Here is a 19,663-nt window from a genome sequence, read left to right as displayed (position 1 = left end):
ACTTAAAACCCTATAATAAATTGTCCAAACGCTTGGCTGTGACACGGCCGTAGGACGTGGGTGGCCCGACCAGCTGCAGATTTGATGAATTACCGACGGACAAAATGACATTTTTGCAGAAACCTTGATTGTCTCACAACTTCAAAAATACGGAATATCCGCAAAGTATCTTTGGAAGTTCTAAAATGATCTTTTAATGGAAATTAAAAGAATTTAAGTTTGAAGCGTTATTTGTAAGTGAATGCATGCAGCGTGTTGTGAATACGAAATCGCTAAATTCGCTCATGACCTCAGCGAAGCTAGCATTGTTGGAAGAAGTGCGACCCAAATTCGTTTGGGATGGCTTTCAAGCACAGTTTTGCGCATTATAAATTCCATAAATCCCACCAAATGCGACATATATTAAATGGATAATACACCTTTGCATCGACAGAAATTAAAAATATCGACGATTACTCGTAATCCTTAATAGCATAAGTCTAAGATTCTGGCTTTGCATACCTATCAGAATAATAATTTTCTTTAGAAAAATACTGAATTCTCAATAACAACAGTAAAACCACACAACATATTTTATGGAAAACTCTTTTATTTTCAAAGGCTTTAATCACCAATATCTTATATTCACAATTTTCACTCTAGTATTGATAGATTTTTTCATTTAATTTATAGATTTTGTATTGTACATAAGGCAGTCGCTTCGAATTGGCGGCCGCCTTGAAATAACTTAAACATGGATATCAATATCTATAATATGTTAAAAAATAAATCGATTTTCTGTATAGGGAATGTATGTATATATAAAAACACTCTTCAAAAGCGTTAGAAAATTGTAAAAAATCTCCTATTTCGCTATGCTTGGCTATTCACATTTCTACATTTGAAGGGCTTCCGAATGTTCACGAACAATGGAGGACGAACTTTAAAAATTTATGTCTTTAGAATTCGTGGCTGCTTTTGAAATCTAATATTTACAAGCTTTAAAAGCGATTGTTGGATCGTCTATAAAACGTTTTTTGCTTCACGTAAGTCGATACGAAAAGTAAAATATTCAATAACTTAGAATACATTGACATGAAGTTCAATTGTTCAATTACAAATTCAAATTGAGATCCTCATCTTCCTATGATTTTTGGAAGCACTGTTCTTGTATTTAAAGAACCAGAATCTGGCACTGTATCGTCTGTTATTTCTATAGGTTTCCTAGGCTTAGATTTCCCGGAAGATGGGCCAGTAGGGGGAAGTTTTCCGACTGCAGATCTTCGCTTCTCGGCCGAACTTGACACTATGTTGTTGTTTGGCTCGGGTGCTCTTGGCAACCTTCGTCGCAGCCATGGATGTCTGAGCGCTTGAGACGGTGTCATTCTTTGACTTGGCTCCCATTCTAAGCATCTCTTCAAGAAATCAATAAAAAGCGTATCATCACAGCCTTTTAGTGCTTGAGCAAACTTCTTGGAGCCAGGGATTCCTCGTGTTTTGCCGTGTCTAGACCGACCGGGGTTCAAGACAGTGCTGCCATCAGGTAGCGTCGTCACTGTGCAGTACCTTGGATGTCCCTTTGAACTAATGAAGTTCTTTGCGCGTTTCGATGTCTCTATTAATCGCTGAGAAGGCATTCCTAACAGCTCCATTATACAAGCTAGCTGATCGGCTTCATCTTCGCCGGGGAAAATCGGATACCCAGTTAAAAGTTCAGCTAGAATACATCCGAAGCTCCACATGTCGATCGGCATGCCATAGCGAGCACCAAGAATGACCTCTGGCGCTCTGTAAAAACGACTTTGAATATAGGTGTAGATTCTCTGATGTTCGTAACAACTAGATCCAAAGTCGATTACCTTAATACCGCTTCTTCCTTGCTGTTTTAGAAGGATATTTTCGGGTTTTAGGTCACAGTGGATGATGCGATTGCGATACAAAGCGTCCAGACATTGAAGGATGGAATGCGCGAATTTACGAACGAGTTGAAGACTAAATCCTTGGAATTTATTCTTCTTGATCAGTTCGTAGAGATTCATACTAAGAAGTTCGAATGTCATACACACGTGATTGCGAAAATTAAAATGCTCAAGCATGTGAATAATATTGTAGTTATTGTCTTTGTCCTGCTTCCGTAAATGTTCGAGTATACGAATCTCCTCTTGTGCTTGTCTGTGAAAGCGTTTCTCGTTTCGAACCATTTTTAACGCTATATGAGTTTGTGTTTTGTGATCATAAGCTTTGACTACTTGTCCGAAGCTTCCCTTACCAATTATCTTCAAAACTTCGTATCGATATCCTATATGATCGTGTGGAACATGAATATAAGAGCCTTGGTCATCGTCGTAGCCACAGTTATTTGCGCCGCTCACCACACCCTGCCTTTTCTTCGCATTTGGTCCAACAAAATATATTTGTGGATAATTAAATATCTCATGATGTTCGTAGTTAGTAAGTTTATGCATTAGCTGCTTCATTGCTTGATTAGGAGACATAAAATCTCGAGATTTCTGCGATCCTGATCCGTTACTACGTCGGTCTGCAGACGGAGAGCGTCCGACAACAGAAGACGGTCGTACAGATGGTAGCGCTTGAACTTCAGGAGCGATCTTCCCTTTGTTTTGTTGATTTGTCTCCTCCTCGAACAGTTGTTGTACTTGTACTCCTCCAAGATGCGGTAAAGCTCCTCCAACATTGCTAGGATCATGAGATTGATGTATTATGTTACCCTTTGTTGAGGGTTTTAATGGCGGTAAGACGTCTGTGCTCCCTTTACCTTCCATCAAAAACGACTCGCCACCCGTATGTAAGAAAGAACCAGGATTGGAAACCTGCAAATGTGGTTTCCTTCCAGTCGTAGTTATCATCCCCCGTGTCTAGGAATTATTCAAACTAAATGATTCCTTTACTATAACCTAGTTCTTTGGATGATATTCTTTTAAGTTCTGTTTGTCGCGGCTCTTCTTCTTTTTGTCAGCCGCTTTGTGATGTTTTACTTTGCCACGTTGCCAGGTGATTTCCAACCAATCAGATTGCGCGCTCACGGCGTCTTGACGACAGTAATCATAAATAGATTTGACGATAGCATGACGTCACAGTCATGACGAATTCTGATTGGTCATTTTAAACAATAACCTGCTTTTCATTGGCCGTTAACTGACATCACTTCCGGAAGCGTTTGAAAGACATTAGAAAACTCATTAGGAATTCAAAATAATTCAGCTGTTGAGTTTGTTTACATTAAACTGTAGCCACAAAACTTAAATTTAACGTACATGTAACAGAAAGAGGATTTGAATAAAAAAAAAAAACACCACAAGTTATCTCCTCAAACCTGCCCTATTCTTGTTCTGGTTTTGTGGAGATTACTAATTTTTTCAAACATTCTGACTTCTGGAAGACATAAGGAAAGACGTTGATGCCGTTGCTAGGATGCTAGGACTCTTGTTATATTATCTTTTGTTTGTTCCATTACATTGTATATCTTATATTTACTTGGTATTTCTTCTTTTTTGGCTCAAAATATAATCCAAAACGACGAAGCAGACTTCAAATTCCATTCTCAAAAATTTATAAATGAAAAAGAATTGGCGGGTCGCAAGGGCTGAATGGTAATCTGATTACTTGTCAAGGATCCTTACCAAACGATTGATCAACCAGAATAATATCTTTGTCTTTCTATATTGACCTACACTTGAATATTTTGCCGTTACTTTTTTATTTACTTTTAGTAGCCTCAAAAATTAAAGTATATTATCTAACAAAAGTTCTTCGAAAACACTAAAGGTTGAATTGTGGATAACAGGGTTTTTTTCTTTTTTCTTCTTCTTTTTTTTTTTTTTTTTTTTTTTTTTTTTTTCGTAATATATATGATCTCCTCAACTCTATAGTTCATCGACGATCATTCACTCTTTTGGAGAATGAGGAAATGTGGATCGAAGGCTATGAAGTAATGAAAGAAAGATGTCGAATAGGAAGTCGAAATTTTTGAGAGACTTTCATTGATCACATCTGATCATCTGGTTGAAATATGGAAAAACCACAGGAAACCCATCAAGTAAAACCGATATTGCGATAAATCAATTATGTAGAAGGCCAGAAGACAAAAAAAAAAAAACGTTTTATTTATGATTTCAAAACTCTAAATTGAAATACATGTAGTGTACGACCAAAGCTGGTGTATTAGGGGAGTTGGGGGAACTGTTTATCTATAAGTGCAACAAAAAATATCTGACGATAAATAATGCCTGGTTCTTTGGAAACACAGGCTCTGGGTACGAGATTGCAGTAAGGATAACTAGAATTTCTGGATCTGAAGCCTTGTCAGACGGTCAAAAAGGATAATGTTTTTAGAGTATTTGTTTTTAAGACATCACTCCCTTTGGCTGTCGAGAATTTCCTTGACATGAATGAAGTGTCATCCTTATTCGCAAGCTAGGCCTTTTTACTGTATTATAGTGTTTGCATTGGATGCTAAATTATTTGTCATGTTAATTAATAACAGACCCTTTTCAGATAGACAAGCTGTTAGCGAATTGCTGGTTTATACTGAAACGGCTCAAAAGAGATACGGAAGAAAAGAAAGACACGGTGGCCATATTGGTTGATATGATAAGATACTAATGACAAGTTTTTTTGTTGCATTCCGAACCAAGATGGCGGATATGAAAACTAGCAATAGGAAAAAATTTAAATTATTTTGTTTGTTTTTGGTGTTTTATATGTATTTCTTATCTTCATATACAATACAAGCAATTGCATATTTTTCTGGTGACGTGGGTTTTGATGGATTTTCAGGCAAACGTCCACTATAATGTTCTAGCTATCATCCGGCACTTTGTCTAGTCAATATGTCAAGGCTAACTTAATAAAACGTCTTCTCTGTTAACACTTCATAACATTATAGCATATTTGGAGGCAAATGTAGTATATTTACACAAAAACGCCTTCAAGTTTATTGAGGAAGCTTGCAAGGCCAGATATTACAGTTTCCAGTGATGGATCTGACATTTCGGTAACGGACAAATGGGTCAGTTTTGCTAATATGATGACAGAACAGGCCGCTTTATATCTAAAAATTGTTTTGGGACAGCTGGCTGGAAATAACAATATTTACATAATCATCGATCTTAGTCTTAGTTTGACGTCGGGGACGTCATCGTTGAGAAAAACTTGAGTGGTGATCATAGTTCTTGAGGGCTCCCATCCGCAGTTTACCAAGTTCCCGTCGACCTTTTCCGGGATAGAACATGGTGCATTGTACGTGTTCTAGCAAGTTTTTGCGCGTTTTGTGTTCAAACTTGCGTGTTGGGTAAAGGTTGTGTTTGGGTTTAGTGGAAAATTGGTAAAGAACAATAAATGTTACTAAAGAGAATGATGTGATTATTCGTCATTTGGATAAAATCTGCATGAGTGACAATACATATTTACACGATACATTTAAATGTTAATGCCATTACATAATTTTTTTTATTGATTCAGACCAAATCATTAATTTGCAAATATAATTAAAAAATTCAATAATATATAAGTGATGTATCTGCATGGTAAAATATTAGTGTTACAATAACCATTATTTTGAATAGGAATGACGCAATAAAGCACGCGCTCCCAACCATTCCGAACGCGAGATTTATAACAGTTAATTTATTACAGGGTTCGTGCTACATTCTCGTTACAAAACTTTTTAAGCACTTTTCAAGCACAAAAATTCGATTTTCAAGCACAAAGTTTTTTGCATTAGAACGTGGTTTTAAACATTGTTTCATTGTTAAAGTGCAGCTAATTCAGCCAGGGCCACAAGCTTAGATAAAAAACGAGCATGACACGCAACCAACCACTAAACAAGCAACCAGAAACTCTTCAATCAATTTTAATCGTTATTTATTTTAAAAGGAAAGTTAGAAATAACATTAAGTTTGCACTAAATTCAAGGAGTATTCCAGGAGTTTTGGCAATTTCCCCTGTTTTCAAGGGCTTTTTAAGCGCCCTTGACAACGTGATTTCAATTCAAGGACTTTTCAAGGATTTCAAGGAGTAGCACGAACCCTGTTATTATGCAATTTATAGTCAAAAAATTACACAAAATTCTATCGTGAGTCCCATACATTCACTTAATAAATCTTTGCACAGTTACATTGTTTGGGGTTCCTGTGTTTTTACTAATATATTTTGTGTATCTCTAAATATCCCTCTACAGCGAGTCGTGTTCCACTAACCGTACTAACAGCGCAGAAGCTTAGTCTACTGTGACCGGGAAGCATGATGGCTCCTGAAAGACTTGAACCTAAGGAGAACCAGATGAATGAGTTATAGTAAAGCTGTTCAAACGTACTGCTTGGTGTCCATCAGCTGAATGAATCTCATTACCAGCGTACAATAGCGCAGCGCAATGATTCTAAAAATAGCTTAAAGATTCGGACAAACATTGCATTCTGTTTAACCGCTACGAGGATTATACGAACCGATTTTATTATTTTTACTTAAAGTTACAATAATAACCCATGGAAACTAAGTTCAACTGCGATCGGCCGTGAAAATTATCTGCTGAAAGTAAACTTGTAAGTTTGTTTGTCCGAATTTCGCCTTTGTCTTCGTTTTTATGACGTCACGACTGCGCTACGCTATTACAGGCAAACACTGCCCGTCATGTGCTATCAACCAGAGAGTATCAATCAACTGAATGAATCGCATTACCAAGTAGTATAGGGAATGGGGGTTCCAGCGCAATCTCAACACGGGCAAGACCCGTATCAAAAATCCACCTACGGACGACCCCCCACTCCAAGTGTGGTTGAGGGCAACAGCGCACTTAAATATGTTAGTCTATATATGGAGTGCGAAGAATGTAAGAAGTTCGTTAACGACTTTTGCATAATTTGTCTAAGACCTAAAGTTATCGTACCTAAGCCAGAACCCTTTTGGTGTTGTGGTAAGAAAATGCAAATAGAAGATGACACGTCAGTACAGTGTTACGAGTGTGGTAAGAATATTCGTAATGCCGTACCAAATGCTACCAAAGAGCAATATTACGCCAATGGAGGTCGTACGAAGACCCCATACAAAAGAATAAAATACTTCCGAGACTGGATGAGTCATATCCAAGGTTATCGGCCGGTATATTTAGACGATGAAGTAAGGCAGAAAATCATAGACCACTTAGAAGAGTCAACCCCGCAAAGTCTACGGAAAACGCTGAAAAAATTAAAGCTAGGGAAATATTACAAAGCTATTCCCTATCTTTTGTCTGAAATTACCGGTAGGCGTATTCCTCATGTCCCAGAAATGGAAAGGGCTGAGTGGTTATTCTGTCGGCTGGATAAGGATATTCCTTATTACCCCGACGTAATTTACGAAATATTTTACAAAATAGACCCCAACCACCCCCTATTAGAATGGATTCCGAGAAGATGAAATGTGCAGTCGAAATCCCCCTACGTTCTTTTCAAAGCAGATGTCTACTGAGCGAGTTTTCTTTGGAGCTCCTCTTTTGCCTTCTGATAGATCTGTTTGCGAGATTCCTCGGAAAGATCTTTCACGATGGTTTTTTTATTGCCCGACTTTAATTCGCCATATTTCTTTTCCTCCGCGAGGATCAAAGAAAACTCCGCGTCGTCTATGCGGCGGTCCCGCAGAGCTTGGGAGACTAAGTCGGCGATGGTGTTGGCCTTTGCTCTTGCTAGGGCTATGTGTGTGTCGTGCTTGGATATCTTACCGGACAATTGCTTTATAATGCCTGTCGTAACAGCGGAAACGATGCCGCAGACGGCTCCAACGCTGGCCAAAGGAACGCCAACGACTATTCCAGGTCCGGTAAGCGAAGTAGCAACGCCAGTGCCTGTTAACGCCACGGACATGGAGCCGGAAGTTATCGCGATTTTATGTAGTATGCTTCGGGCTCTGGCGTACTTTTTCCTGACCTCTTCGTAGTGTTTCGCTTGCCCTTCCAAGTAAGCCAGGATTAAGTTTGCTTTGTTGAGCCTAAAGTTTTCAGCGTTTAATTCGTTAGGACCTGTATCCTTAGTGGTAGCGTGATAATTGGGAACATCTGGGTACAACTGAGGTGCTGAAGGTATAACATCCATTATATACTAATGTACGACGCTTTTGGGGATGATATTGAGGAGCAGCCACATCACGACAACCGGGATTATGCCAACTGGAGAGCATTTAGGAAGATGTTTCCGCACGCAGACCCTAGTAAGTTTGAAAGAAGACCCGATGGGATTTACTATGAAGGCTCCAGGATGTACAGCAATGCGGACTTGGAGCCAAAGAACCCAAAACCCGAGCATAAAGAAAGGCAACCTAATTTTCCAGAGAATTTATTACCGGCAACGGAGGATTACCCATTTTACGATAACAAAGGCGGCGCAAATGACTTTGCTAAGATGGTTACCTCCTTAGAAATCCCCGTGGGCCCTACGACTTTCAAAATAAAAGTCAGAGACATCTTTAGAGAAACTGCCATGAAACATACCTCAGGGAAAGAATCCAGAGAATGGTTATCAGGTCCCAACATGCGGTATTGGCCGCAGCAGTTAAACTTTGCTGTCTGGGCTGCTACTAAAGGATGCGGTATAGCCGCGGACATGTTCCATATTCCTTTCCTGCGATTTCATGTTGCTTTTACTATTCGTAGGATATTGTTTGAGTTAGGAGCACCGCTTCCTAGTGACACTATCTTTAAGCCGAAGGATAACAAATATGACAAAGTCGCATGGGAGCGATTAAGGAATGAGTTTAAGCTTACCAACCCTGATTTTCGCAACAAAGAGGGTGCCGCCCATGGTTTAGGAGAGACTTACACCTATGCTTCGTATGTTGGCGCCAGCATAGAAACTCCGGGTATGGGGTATCCTAGCAGATGGGAATTCTCCGACTTAGGGGGTAAAGCGTCAAAAGGTGACTTGATTTACTTCATAGAAAGCAAAGAAAAGTATCCTTGGGCGCCTTTCTTTGCCGCAAAGGGCATTGGACTGAAAAACCTAGCAAGGATTAACCGCAGCATTGAAGCCTTTGTTTACTGCATTCTAGGGGCCCAGGTTAGCACTCGCAGCCCCATCGTAGATGCCTCCGGGGCGTCGCAGGAAACCCAACAAGTATTCCTCGTCCTCTTTGAAAGCGCTGTTATTGAGAATGTGATTTCTAAGTCAGTTCAAAGATATCAACTTGCGGTGCAGCAGTCTAAAGCGCGGCTGGATTACGCCCTATCACCGGGTTGTTGGCTAATGCCAAGTAATTTGGTCATCAACGCCGATTCCGTCGTGGGTTATAACAACAAGCTTCAACGAGCTACTAAGGACATGAAGTTTGGGGTGAACGACGTGAACTCTGACACTCTCAGGAACATTCCTCACTTCGTAGAGAAGCCAAAGAAGACGCACGTAGAAACCCCATCGAAGAAGCCACCAAAGAAACCAGTAAGAAAGGTTACCGAGAAATATGACCATGACTTATTAAAAGCCGGCTTAGCCGCCGCAAGCGTTGGTCTGAGTTATTATATATGGCGATGAACAACCCCTACGTAGCTGGAGTGGATTGCGTTTATACGACTTACACAGGCGAGAAAAAATACACCCAGGCATCTTGGGTGGACGTCACGGGCATGTCCGTGAATTTGAACTACTCGGGAAAGAAGTTAATCCTTTGTAGTATTTGCATTGGTACGGGCAGTCATGCCAACGTGGGCTTCAGGTTCCTGGATGAGAATGGCATACTGCAGCCCATGCGCGTAAAAGATAATAACAGGGAGCCCGTACATTTCTCCGTAGAGCCGACGGCGAATAGCGCTGAGAACTTGTCGGTTTGGACTTTCCACATGGTCGCCGATTGTCATGGGAAAGTGAAGCTACAAATAAGAGTAGACGACAGTGGAAGTGTTTGCGTGAATAGCATAGAGGATCAAAGAGATACGGCTTATAACCATTTAACCATTAGCACTCTTACGGCAATGAGTCTATAGGAGGGAATTTATTCCCTGAAATATATGAACCCACACATAAAGGAATATCGGTTTCTTCATGACTTTGAGGAGAGAAAGTACGAAGGTGATAATTGGTACGACGCCGGATTGTGGGTAAAGGTTGGGGGCTTAGGAATGATAATGTGTACTATTAGCATTAACACGGGGTGGAGTTGTAATGTCGGCTTTAGGATCGTGGACGAGGCCAATACCCCATTGACACCTCACAGGATGAAAGGCAATAGGCATTCAGTCCATTTTTCATTCGAACCTGATCCATTTAGCGCAGAAGATCTAACGCCCATAACTTTTCATATGATAGCTAATTGTCAATATGCAAAGCTTCAGGTTCGCCCCAGCGATGCCGCCAAGTCTGGCGCCAACCCCGGCATCCTCCGAATAAATGGTAAGCTCGAAACGGCTGTAGACGCTGCTTGGTGTCATAAGGCCATTAGCACCATAAGCGTCTTACCTTTAACACTAAATTATCAGCCCGGGGCTAATACCATATTTACTTATCCCCAGCCGAGAATGCCCAGGGCCCCCAATGAGAAGGACAAGAAACCATCTAAGAAGGCGGCGCCTGTCGGATAGGAGTTACCTCTTCATCTTCTTCAGGAGTACCACTCCAATAGCGACGACCAAGATCCAAATGTTATTCCCCACGAACTTTAACAGTTCGCCGCCGGCCCTAAGTGCCAAGGAAACAACCGAACCCAGCAGCCCAGGAAGACCGGCTGCCATCTTTTTTCCCAAGTCCGTTAGTCCACTGCCTAATTTCTTTACGCCCGCGCCTGTAGCCTTAAGCGTGGATAGGATGACTCCTACTACGCTCGAAATAGCAACCGCAAATGCCAGCGGAATACCATACTTCACCAGAGCTCTTTTTACCTTTTCCTTGGTGGTAAGCCCCAGCTCCTTTTCCAGGTTGTCCTTTTGCGCCTGTAATTCCGCAACTCTCTCCTGAAGGGCTTCTAATTCCCTTTGGGCAGCCTCCCTTTCTTCTTCGGTACGAGTTAGGTCCGCAATTATTTCCTGCTTTTCGGATATGTTTTTTTCCAGGTCTTCGATGGCCTGAGTTTTTTGCTGGATTTGCTCTTCTTTAATGTTGATTTCAGCAACTAACTGCCGCCGCTCCACCAAAGAACCCTCTATGGTGGTTTGTAATTTCCTAACTTCCTCCTGACTCATGTTTAGGTCCTGCAGAGCAAGGCGAAAAGCCTGTCGAGCTGTATCCCTTTCATCTAAAGCCTTTTCGGCTTCTCGTTTAATTTGCAGTATGCTTTCGTCTTTACTTTGACCCAGCCGCAACAATTGTTTTTTATAGCTTGACTCCCTTTCCTTTAGCGTTTTTTCTAACGCCGCCGTCGGAGCATGTGATTTCTTAGCCTCCTCCAACTCCCTTTCTGCTTTATCCCGATCACGTAAAGCCTGATCTAAGTGTTTCGTCATTTCTTCCATTCTTACGTCTCGTTGACTAAACTTCTTCTCAGCATTAGCAAGTAGTCGACTTTGCTTTTCGTACGCCGCCTCTTTTTCTTCCAGCGCCTTTTGCAGTTCGATAGCGCGCCTTTCTAGCGCAACCTTTTCATTCAGGGTTTGCAACCTTTCTAACATGCTCCTAGTAGCCTGCTGAAAGCCTTTTAATCTTGAGACGTCGCCCCTAACGTTGCCCTCCTCATCAAAGAGGGGTTGCGGTTTTGTCCAGCGGTCTTTGTCGGGAAATCTTAAGTCTTGGACGCTTATGAGGACTTTGTTTCCCTTTTCCGTAAGCTTTACGTCGTCAGCATCAAAGTTGTCGTAGCGCTGCGTTAGCTCTTGCATTGCCCACTCTACGGTTTCCCGCGCGGCTGCTTCGTCTGTGTTTTGAAGTTCCAAGTACTCGGGGACGGGGCTGCCGCGGTTCCTTGATTGCCACATGCGATTCAAGGCTGCCTTGAAGCTTTTCCACCTATTGCCATACTTGCTTATCAAGGCTATGTCGTAAAGCAAAGGCTTTGCCCCCGCGTCCTTAATCCATGCATCGTATTCTTCATCGTTAATATCGACTTGGCCTTCTTCGATAAGGGGGTCAAAATCCGTTCCTTCTACTTCCATTATATATGATAAGCTCAAAGTTAAATCCCAACGTATTACCTAAGCAGGTTGGCGGACTGAAAGCAGAACGCACCTTTCACCGGGTCACCTTTACCCCCAGTAGCGCAAAGCCAGGGGAAACGCTGTACGTAGGCGTGCCCCGCCTAACAGATAACCTAGTGTTGGTTCCTGGCACCCTGGCGCTAAGGTTTGACCTAGCGGTGCAGTCAAGCCCCACAGATGAAAGGATTATCGTTAACAACGTGGGTCGCAACATTGTTTCTAAGATGCGCGTAAAGTTCGCCGGGGAATCCTTGCTGGACTTAAATAGGTACGATCTGTATACCACGTACAAAGACTTATGGTTGACGGCCTTTGACCGCGCGCAAAGGATAGAACAAGGAATTGGCAGTGTCATTCTACGTAAGGTCCGCACACCTACGAAAACGCAACCTACTGACGGCAGCGGAGAAACAGCAGTGGCAGACGCAAAGCGAATAAAGACCGCCTATGGTAGCAAGTATGTCATACCACTGGACTTTGAAGTAATCACGAATCACGGTGTCTATTACCCAAGACAATTATCCGAGCTACAGTTTGAAGTAACTTTAGCGGATGCTAATAACATCATTGGTGGGCTAAGCACTGCACTTACCACAACAACCCCATACTCTATCACTAATCTAGAATTACAGTACGAAACGGTGTACAGCGAAGAGCTGGCCCGTAGCGCTGGCATGGAATACAGCTCCGGCAAGGCATTCCTTTACGACCACGTAGTGATGTATAAGACGTTCAGCTTCTTGGATAAGACGGATGAGGTTATCAACCAAAGCATTAACCTCCCGCGAAGAAGTCTCACGGGGTTAATGCTGGTGTTTGCCAAACCCTACGAAGCCGGTAAGCGCGACTCCGAGGCCTTTCACAACCCCAACATTACTAACGTGGGGGTCAACATAAACGGCGTTCCAAACAAGGTCTACTCCCAGGGGATAAAGCCCGCAGACGTGTACAGAGAGGCCATGCGCAAGTTTGGCGACCAAATTAGCCCTGAGGAATTCTTTAATGATAAGTATGCGCTGTGGATTGACATGCGCACCATTAACGACGAAGACCTACATGGTCAAGGTTTACGTCTAGTAAATACGCAGGACGGCATAACATTGGAAATCAAACGCACCAAGAATGCCTCCGCGGGCGACGGTGATAAAATAAACTGCTACGTCTTCGTCGTGTCTGACGCGCAGTTAAGCGTAGAAATGAACCAATTGAAAAGCGTTGCCTACTAGGACGGCTGAGGAATGAAGTCGTCAATGTTAAAATATTTCTTGAATATACAATGCTTCGCGTATTTGAAAGCAACGGTACGAAACTGCAAGTCGTGCAAGGCGATAAATTGTACTTCAAAGCAAAGGAAGTAGCGGCCGCATTGGGCTACGAACGCCCAAAAGATGCAATTAAGGTGCACGTTCGCGATAAATACAAGGTAAGGCTTAGCGAACTTAGAATGGAGGTGAATCGCCTCCCTTCCAATTCACACCCACATTCCCTGTATGTGAACGAATCCGGATTGTATCAGTTGATATTCTCCTCGAAGATGGCAAAGGCAGAAGAATTCCAAGATTGGGTCCTCGAAGAAGTCCTACCCGCGTTGAGAAAGACGGGTAAATATGCGATGAACAAGCGCTTCGACAGCCCGAATAAATTAGTTTTTAAGATAGAAAATGAAGCTGACCTGCATGCAAAGGTAGTCGATTACATGCGTAGGTTTTACCCTGAATTCATCATAGCACCAGGCCTTGGCGAGCTGCAGGATTCTGACAGCAAGCGCATAACATGCTGGCGAAAAGGCTACCAAGCCGGCCAGCCAGACCTTTTAATCCTTAACGCCCACAAGAAATACCGCGGGTTGTGTATTGAGTTGAAAACCCCAAAAGGAAACGGCGTCTTATCCGCAAAGCAATCCAAAAAAATTGCGCAGCTTGATGTAAATGGTTACCTAACTATGGTTAGCAACGATTACGACGTCATCTGTCGTGCCCTCATGGATTATGCGGACGGCATTCGTATTCCCTGTAGGGGCTGCGTGAAGCGGTTTAAGTCCTACGCCACTTTGAAAACGCATTTAAAGATATTCCATAGGTATAATGAAGCTCAACTTAATTCATTGGCGTGATCTTGTCCACGGTAAAGCATACGAAATAAAAAATTACGTCGTCTTCGAAGACATCGACCGTTTACGGTTAGTCCTCAAAGACTTAGAAGGCAAGGAATATTCCCTTTGGGCGCCGGATTGCGTGCGGTACGTAATTCAGGGCGAGGAATTCACCCACTTACGCAGCTATGGTAAGGTAAATGGCCGATGGAAGTTTGACATTGAAAGAACAGTCACTCCATCTCCTCTTTGTAGTTAAGCGCCCGCTGCGCTTTAGGATCCGCGGAGCACCAATGCCCCACGAAGGATCCTTCGGAGAATACCCTGTCGCAATGAAGGCAGGTGTATTTTTTACGCGGCGGCTTACAAGGGGTAATGCAGTCGGCAGGTAGTTCGCAAGTAATACAGTCCATATATTGAAAGGGCGATTAGAATGCCTCCAAAGAAGGCGGCTGCGTAGGCTAGCATATACCTTTAAAAGGGGTTCTTATTTTCATTATGCAAGCGCCCTTAAAAGGGGTCTTTATTTTTATTTATTATTATTAAATATCCTTAATTCATTATTATCGAATATTCTTAATAATAATAAATAAAAATAAGAATGGGATTTGAGACTCTTTGCGCAAACCCTACTTTACTATCTTAGGTCCTTTCTAACTTCTACGGGCTTTCCTTGCCGCCTCATTGCCGGCATGCCAGGCCTCAAAGCGATCTAAGTACTCCTTAAAGCTGCCTTGGCCGTCGTAGAGGCACTGCCAAATATGCTGGTCACTTCTTTGACAGCCGCAACGCTCACAAGTTGCCTCCCAATATTCTCTATCCTCCCACCTTACGCCTTCGACGCAGTCAAACTCCGCAAAGCGCTGGTCAATTTCCTTCTTCCGGCGCGTTAACTTCCTTTGGGTTTCCTTTGGGCAACATCGTGCAGCAACGTCGCCGTGCTCCTCGCAAGCCACGCTTAGCAGGTCGTAATTGCCGCGGCACCGATGTCGATGCCATTCGTCGTTCTTGTCCTCCTCGCAGCGCTCACATACGTTCTTTAGGCAAACGCGGTTATCAACGTGGTAATCCAACATCTGCGCGCTGCTAAAGAGGCGATTACACTCCTTACAACGCCTTTCGCGTGCCTTCTTAGCGCACACCTTCTTTTCCAGGTGGTATTTTAACATTTGCTTGCTGCTGAACTCCTTGTTGCACCGCTCACACTCCATATATAATAAGGATTTAATAACCCTTATATGGGATACCGCATAAAGTCCTTAATGGACTCTTTTGCCCCGGATACTATTTCAAAGAGTGTCTCAGAATGTTGACATTGTTAAGGATGCCTGGAAACTATTTCAAAGAGTGCCTTAGAATGTTAACAATAAGGTTAAATCTTTGTTAAGTATATGTGGAAAGCCCGTAAGGATTAGTAGGCGGCTTAAAATAGTAAAGTAGGGTTCGTGCAAAGAGTCTCAAATCCCATTCTTATTTTTATTTATTATTATTAAGAATAATTAGGGATATTTAATAATAATAAATAAAAATAACAACCCCTTTGAAGGGCACGTCTTAACAAAGATTTAACCTAAACGTCAACATTCTGAGGCATTTTTTGGAATAGTTTCCACATATACTTAACAAAGATTTAACCTAAACGTCAACATTCTGAGGCATTCTTTGGAATAGTTTCCACATATACTTAACAAAGATTTAACCTTATTGTTAACATTCTACAGGGGATATCGCATAAAGTCCTTAATGCTTTCTTTTGCCCAACCGGCCATCGTCAAAAGCGCACCAAACCTTTCCGCGCGCTTCAGGCTGCACATTTCATCATACAATTCCTGCACGCGCTCCTTTAACCGATCGATCTCCTCCCTTTGCATTTCTATGGTGTCTCTTTTATCTTTTGCGTCGGTGGCAATCCTTCTTACTGCTTCCACTGGGTCCATCGTATATATAATGGATCCGAACCATATTCCCTGCAATGCCCTGATAGTAGGACCCACCGGCTGCGGAAAGACCCAGTTCGTCGTGGAGCAGCTATTAGGACCCTTTAGATACCGCTTCGACTACATCGTGCTATTATGCCCCACCTACGTGAATAACCGCACCTGGACGGGCATAGGAGTGAAAGATGACGACTTCTTTGTGGATATCTTAGACCCTAACGAGTTATCCAGCCATCTTAAGTTTTGGCACAAACAATTCCCTAAAGATACGCAGACACTACTCATACTGGATGACATTGCCTGCGGGGACGACGTAAAAAGACGCACTTCGGAGTTGGTGAAGCTTGCCTTCAGCGGCAGGCATGACAATATCAGCGTTTGGTTGCTTTCCCAGCAGCTTACCAGTGTCTCTAAGCCCTTCAGGGAAAACATAGGTTCACTTGTCGTATTTTATACTCCGAGCCGGAGTGACCTGGAAACCATCTTAAGCGACTATGGGGGTGAGATATCCAAGGAACAGTTGCATGAATACATGCGGCATTTAAAAACGCACCAACATTCCAAGATGATCTTCTCTTTGAGGTTTCCGTATTCCATTAACATATATGGACATTGAGCAGTTGATAGATGAAGTCCCCACGCAGCTAGATGAAAGTAACCTCAAGGAACAACTTAACATCCTTGTGTCTTCTGGGAAGTGCAAAGAAATGATAGGCAAGGAACTTACCCATGAGCAGGTTAATAAGTTGTCAGAAGATGAAGTCAAGAAGTTCCATAAGAGGTACGAGGCTGCCCTTGCAAGTAAGACCACGGACGCCGTAGCAGACTCCGCTATCCGACTTGCGACCAAATTGCTTGGACTTGCGCTGCCCATAGACGACGTGGAGCAACTGCGGAAGGACATAAGCGAGGACTATGTTATCGCCCAAGAACTTAAGATAACCTGTGGGTGGTTGTCTTTGAAGTGCGGTAAGTTAATGGCAGTCGCCTCTGTGGCTTTGCACGTAGCTCAGCATGTCGACTTGAAGGAGGTACTAGGTTCCTTCGGAACATCTTGGAAGGACTTCAAGAAGGACAGAGAAGTCGAAAAGGTCTTCCAGGCAGCACTTACTGAGGTACCTGATCAAGTCGCCTCAAGTACTTAGTCAAGTCATTCGTAAGTACTTAGTCAAGTCACCTCAAGTACTTAGTCAAGTCGTCCTTAAGTCATTGTCAAGTACTTAGTCAAGTCGTCCTTAAGTCATTGTCAAGTACTTAGTCAAGTCATTGTCAAGTCATCCTTAAGTCATTCTCAAGTACTTATCAAGTCCTTCAAGTCCTTAGATATAAATGAGTGAACCAGAGTCGAAGGCAGAGCAGCCCGAGCAGAAGATTACCAAGGCTAAATCTCCAGGCAGAGTTGCCGCGGGGAAGAAGCTCGCGGAGATGAACAAGAAGAACAAAGCCAAAAAAGAAGAAAAGGTGGAGGAAAAAGAAGAGGGATCCTTTTGGAATCCCGGCTACGTCATTGGCGCGTTAGGAGTTGCTATAGCAGCAGGCAGCCTCTACTTACAATGGCGGGCTACGAAAAAGGTAGAACCACCAACATATCACGCACCTGTGGAGGTTAGAAAAAGCAAAATCCCTGAAATGGAATAACCTTCTCGCTTTGTAATATAATGTCGACCGCGTTGTTGAAAACTGTTGAAGAAGCAGCTATTATTACTTCCATCGTTGCGGGTATTGGTTGGGTAGGTAAGAAAGTGCTCAAAGAAGACTTTACTGAAGACCCAAGCAAGAGCTTCGCTAATTTTGCTAAAATGACCGCTGCCGTAGGCGGGGCTATCATGGTAAAGAATTACCTACAGAAGGAAAAGTACCTACCTAACATATAATGGTTAGCGTGGTCGCAGGTGGAGTTATTGCAGCTTTAGCATTCACTGGAGCTAATTATGGTGGTCAGTATTTGGATAGATTAGTCAGAGGCGACAAAAGCGGAGATTTAACCGCTGAGAGGAAGAGACACGACTTAGCGCTGGAGAAATATCAGCGGGACGTGGCAGCTTGGAATAAGAAGAGACAAGCCTACAGGGATTGGTTGGACAAGAACTACCAAGACAAAATGCAGGCGGATAAGAACTTCGAAAATACAGACTACGCCTTCAAACTTTATGCGCAAGCGCATCCCACAGTGGCGTTAAAGAAGCCTGACTTTAAGAATTACTACCAGCCTTCTAAGAAACAAAAAGACAATGAATTGGTCTTTGTAGGAGTCGCAGGGCTGGCGGGAGGCGTAGCTTTGGCGTGGGCATTGTAAAATGCCCCTAATATAATGATCGTCTTTTTGGAAAGCGACAAGAATGACTTTACCACTTACTTGAATCCCCCCATTAAAGCCCATAAGGTTCGGCTCATAAGTTGCTCTTTGTACAATTCTTGGTATAACCTGATTAGGGGCATAGTCACTGAGCATACAGGAGGATCTAACTATCAAGCCGTATTGCTGCCCGATGGACATTATACACCAATCACACTGGCCAAGGAATTAGCAAAACACGGTTATACTCTCACCACAGGATTGCCGCACGAAAGACCCTCAAACATAATATGTCAAATTATTCAATGACTTTTGGAAAGTCTGACCATTGGGATCTTTATTATGTGCCTCAGGCAAGACGATTACCAACACAGCCATACCTGTGAAATGGAAAGTCGCATCCTCTTACGAAGTCTATTGCGATTTAGTCCATAGTTACAACAATGGAGAAAAGTCTTCTCTTATGTCCAAATTCCTACCTAAGGGTAATCCATTGACCTGGTAGAATACACTCCCATTTCTTTGAGCTATGACTTGTCTAATTTGGTAGAAAGCATAAACATCACCATTAAGGTGGACGGAAAGACGGTGGGATTTAACGGACGCAAGATCAATATTGTTTTGCCGAATAATATAATGGGGCCGCCGTAGAGGACAACTCAAGAGGATTTACTATGGGCCTGAAGGCTATTGGAGAGGAGCGTCGGCCATCAAGAAACTCGCGACCGCGGCCAGGGTATCAGAAGAAATGGCTAAGAACTGGTTAAAAAAAACAAACCTCTGGAAGGTTATCTTCCCTGCATAAGTACATTCCAAGGCCCAGCTTTACCGTAAATACCCCAATGAAGTTCATCAGGCAGATTGCTTTCTTGCCGCCACGACAAAGTGAGAAGAAAGAAAAAGGAACCTAGGTACGCTATTTGACGTATTGATATCGCAGCAGATATAAGGACGCCGAACAATAACCAGCAAGGATCTGGGGAGTCGCAGAAGCCCTAGGTAGGGATTTATAAGCGCGCCCTTTGAAATGGCACAAGCGCTGCAAGTATGGAATGCGGGGACAGAGTTCCTGGGCGTGTTACTAAGACCTTGAAGACCACAGCACTAAAATTAGGAGAGTGGAAGCGGAGTACCACAGGGGTCAGAGCATCGTCGAAGATCAATTAAGCCTCTGGCGCGCGTCTCTTTGGATACCGATTGGAAATAGATGGAAGATCTCCAAACGCAACAGGGGGAATGGAAACAGCGGCCTCCAC

The 19,663-nt window shown here is 42.9% G+C and overlaps 1 protein-coding gene across 1 annotated transcript; it reads right to left on the bottom strand.

The window, feature by feature from the left end:
- Nucleotides 1-571: 571 nt before the first annotated feature.
- On the bottom strand, nt 572-2,970 carry LOC116301091 (dual specificity tyrosine-phosphorylation-regulated kinase 2). Its single transcript, XM_031710090.2, has one exon. The coding sequence runs from the start codon at nt 2,844-2,846 to the stop codon at nt 1,116-1,118; it is 1,731 nt and encodes a 576-aa protein (XP_031565950.1). The 5' UTR covers nt 2,847-2,970; the 3' UTR covers nt 572-1,115.
- Nucleotides 2,971-19,663: the final 16,693 nt, after the last annotated feature.

This window comes from Actinia tenebrosa, unplaced genomic scaffold (genome assembly GCF_029948245.1).
Source record: "Actinia tenebrosa isolate PJP-AT-01 unplaced genomic scaffold, QUT_ActTen_1.0 PGA_scaffold3__52_contigs__length_22856419, whole genome shotgun sequence".
NCBI classification, from domain to species: Eukaryota; Metazoa; Cnidaria; class Anthozoa; order Actiniaria; family Actiniidae; genus Actinia; species Actinia tenebrosa.
This window is presented reverse-complemented; position numbering and strand designations above follow the sequence as displayed.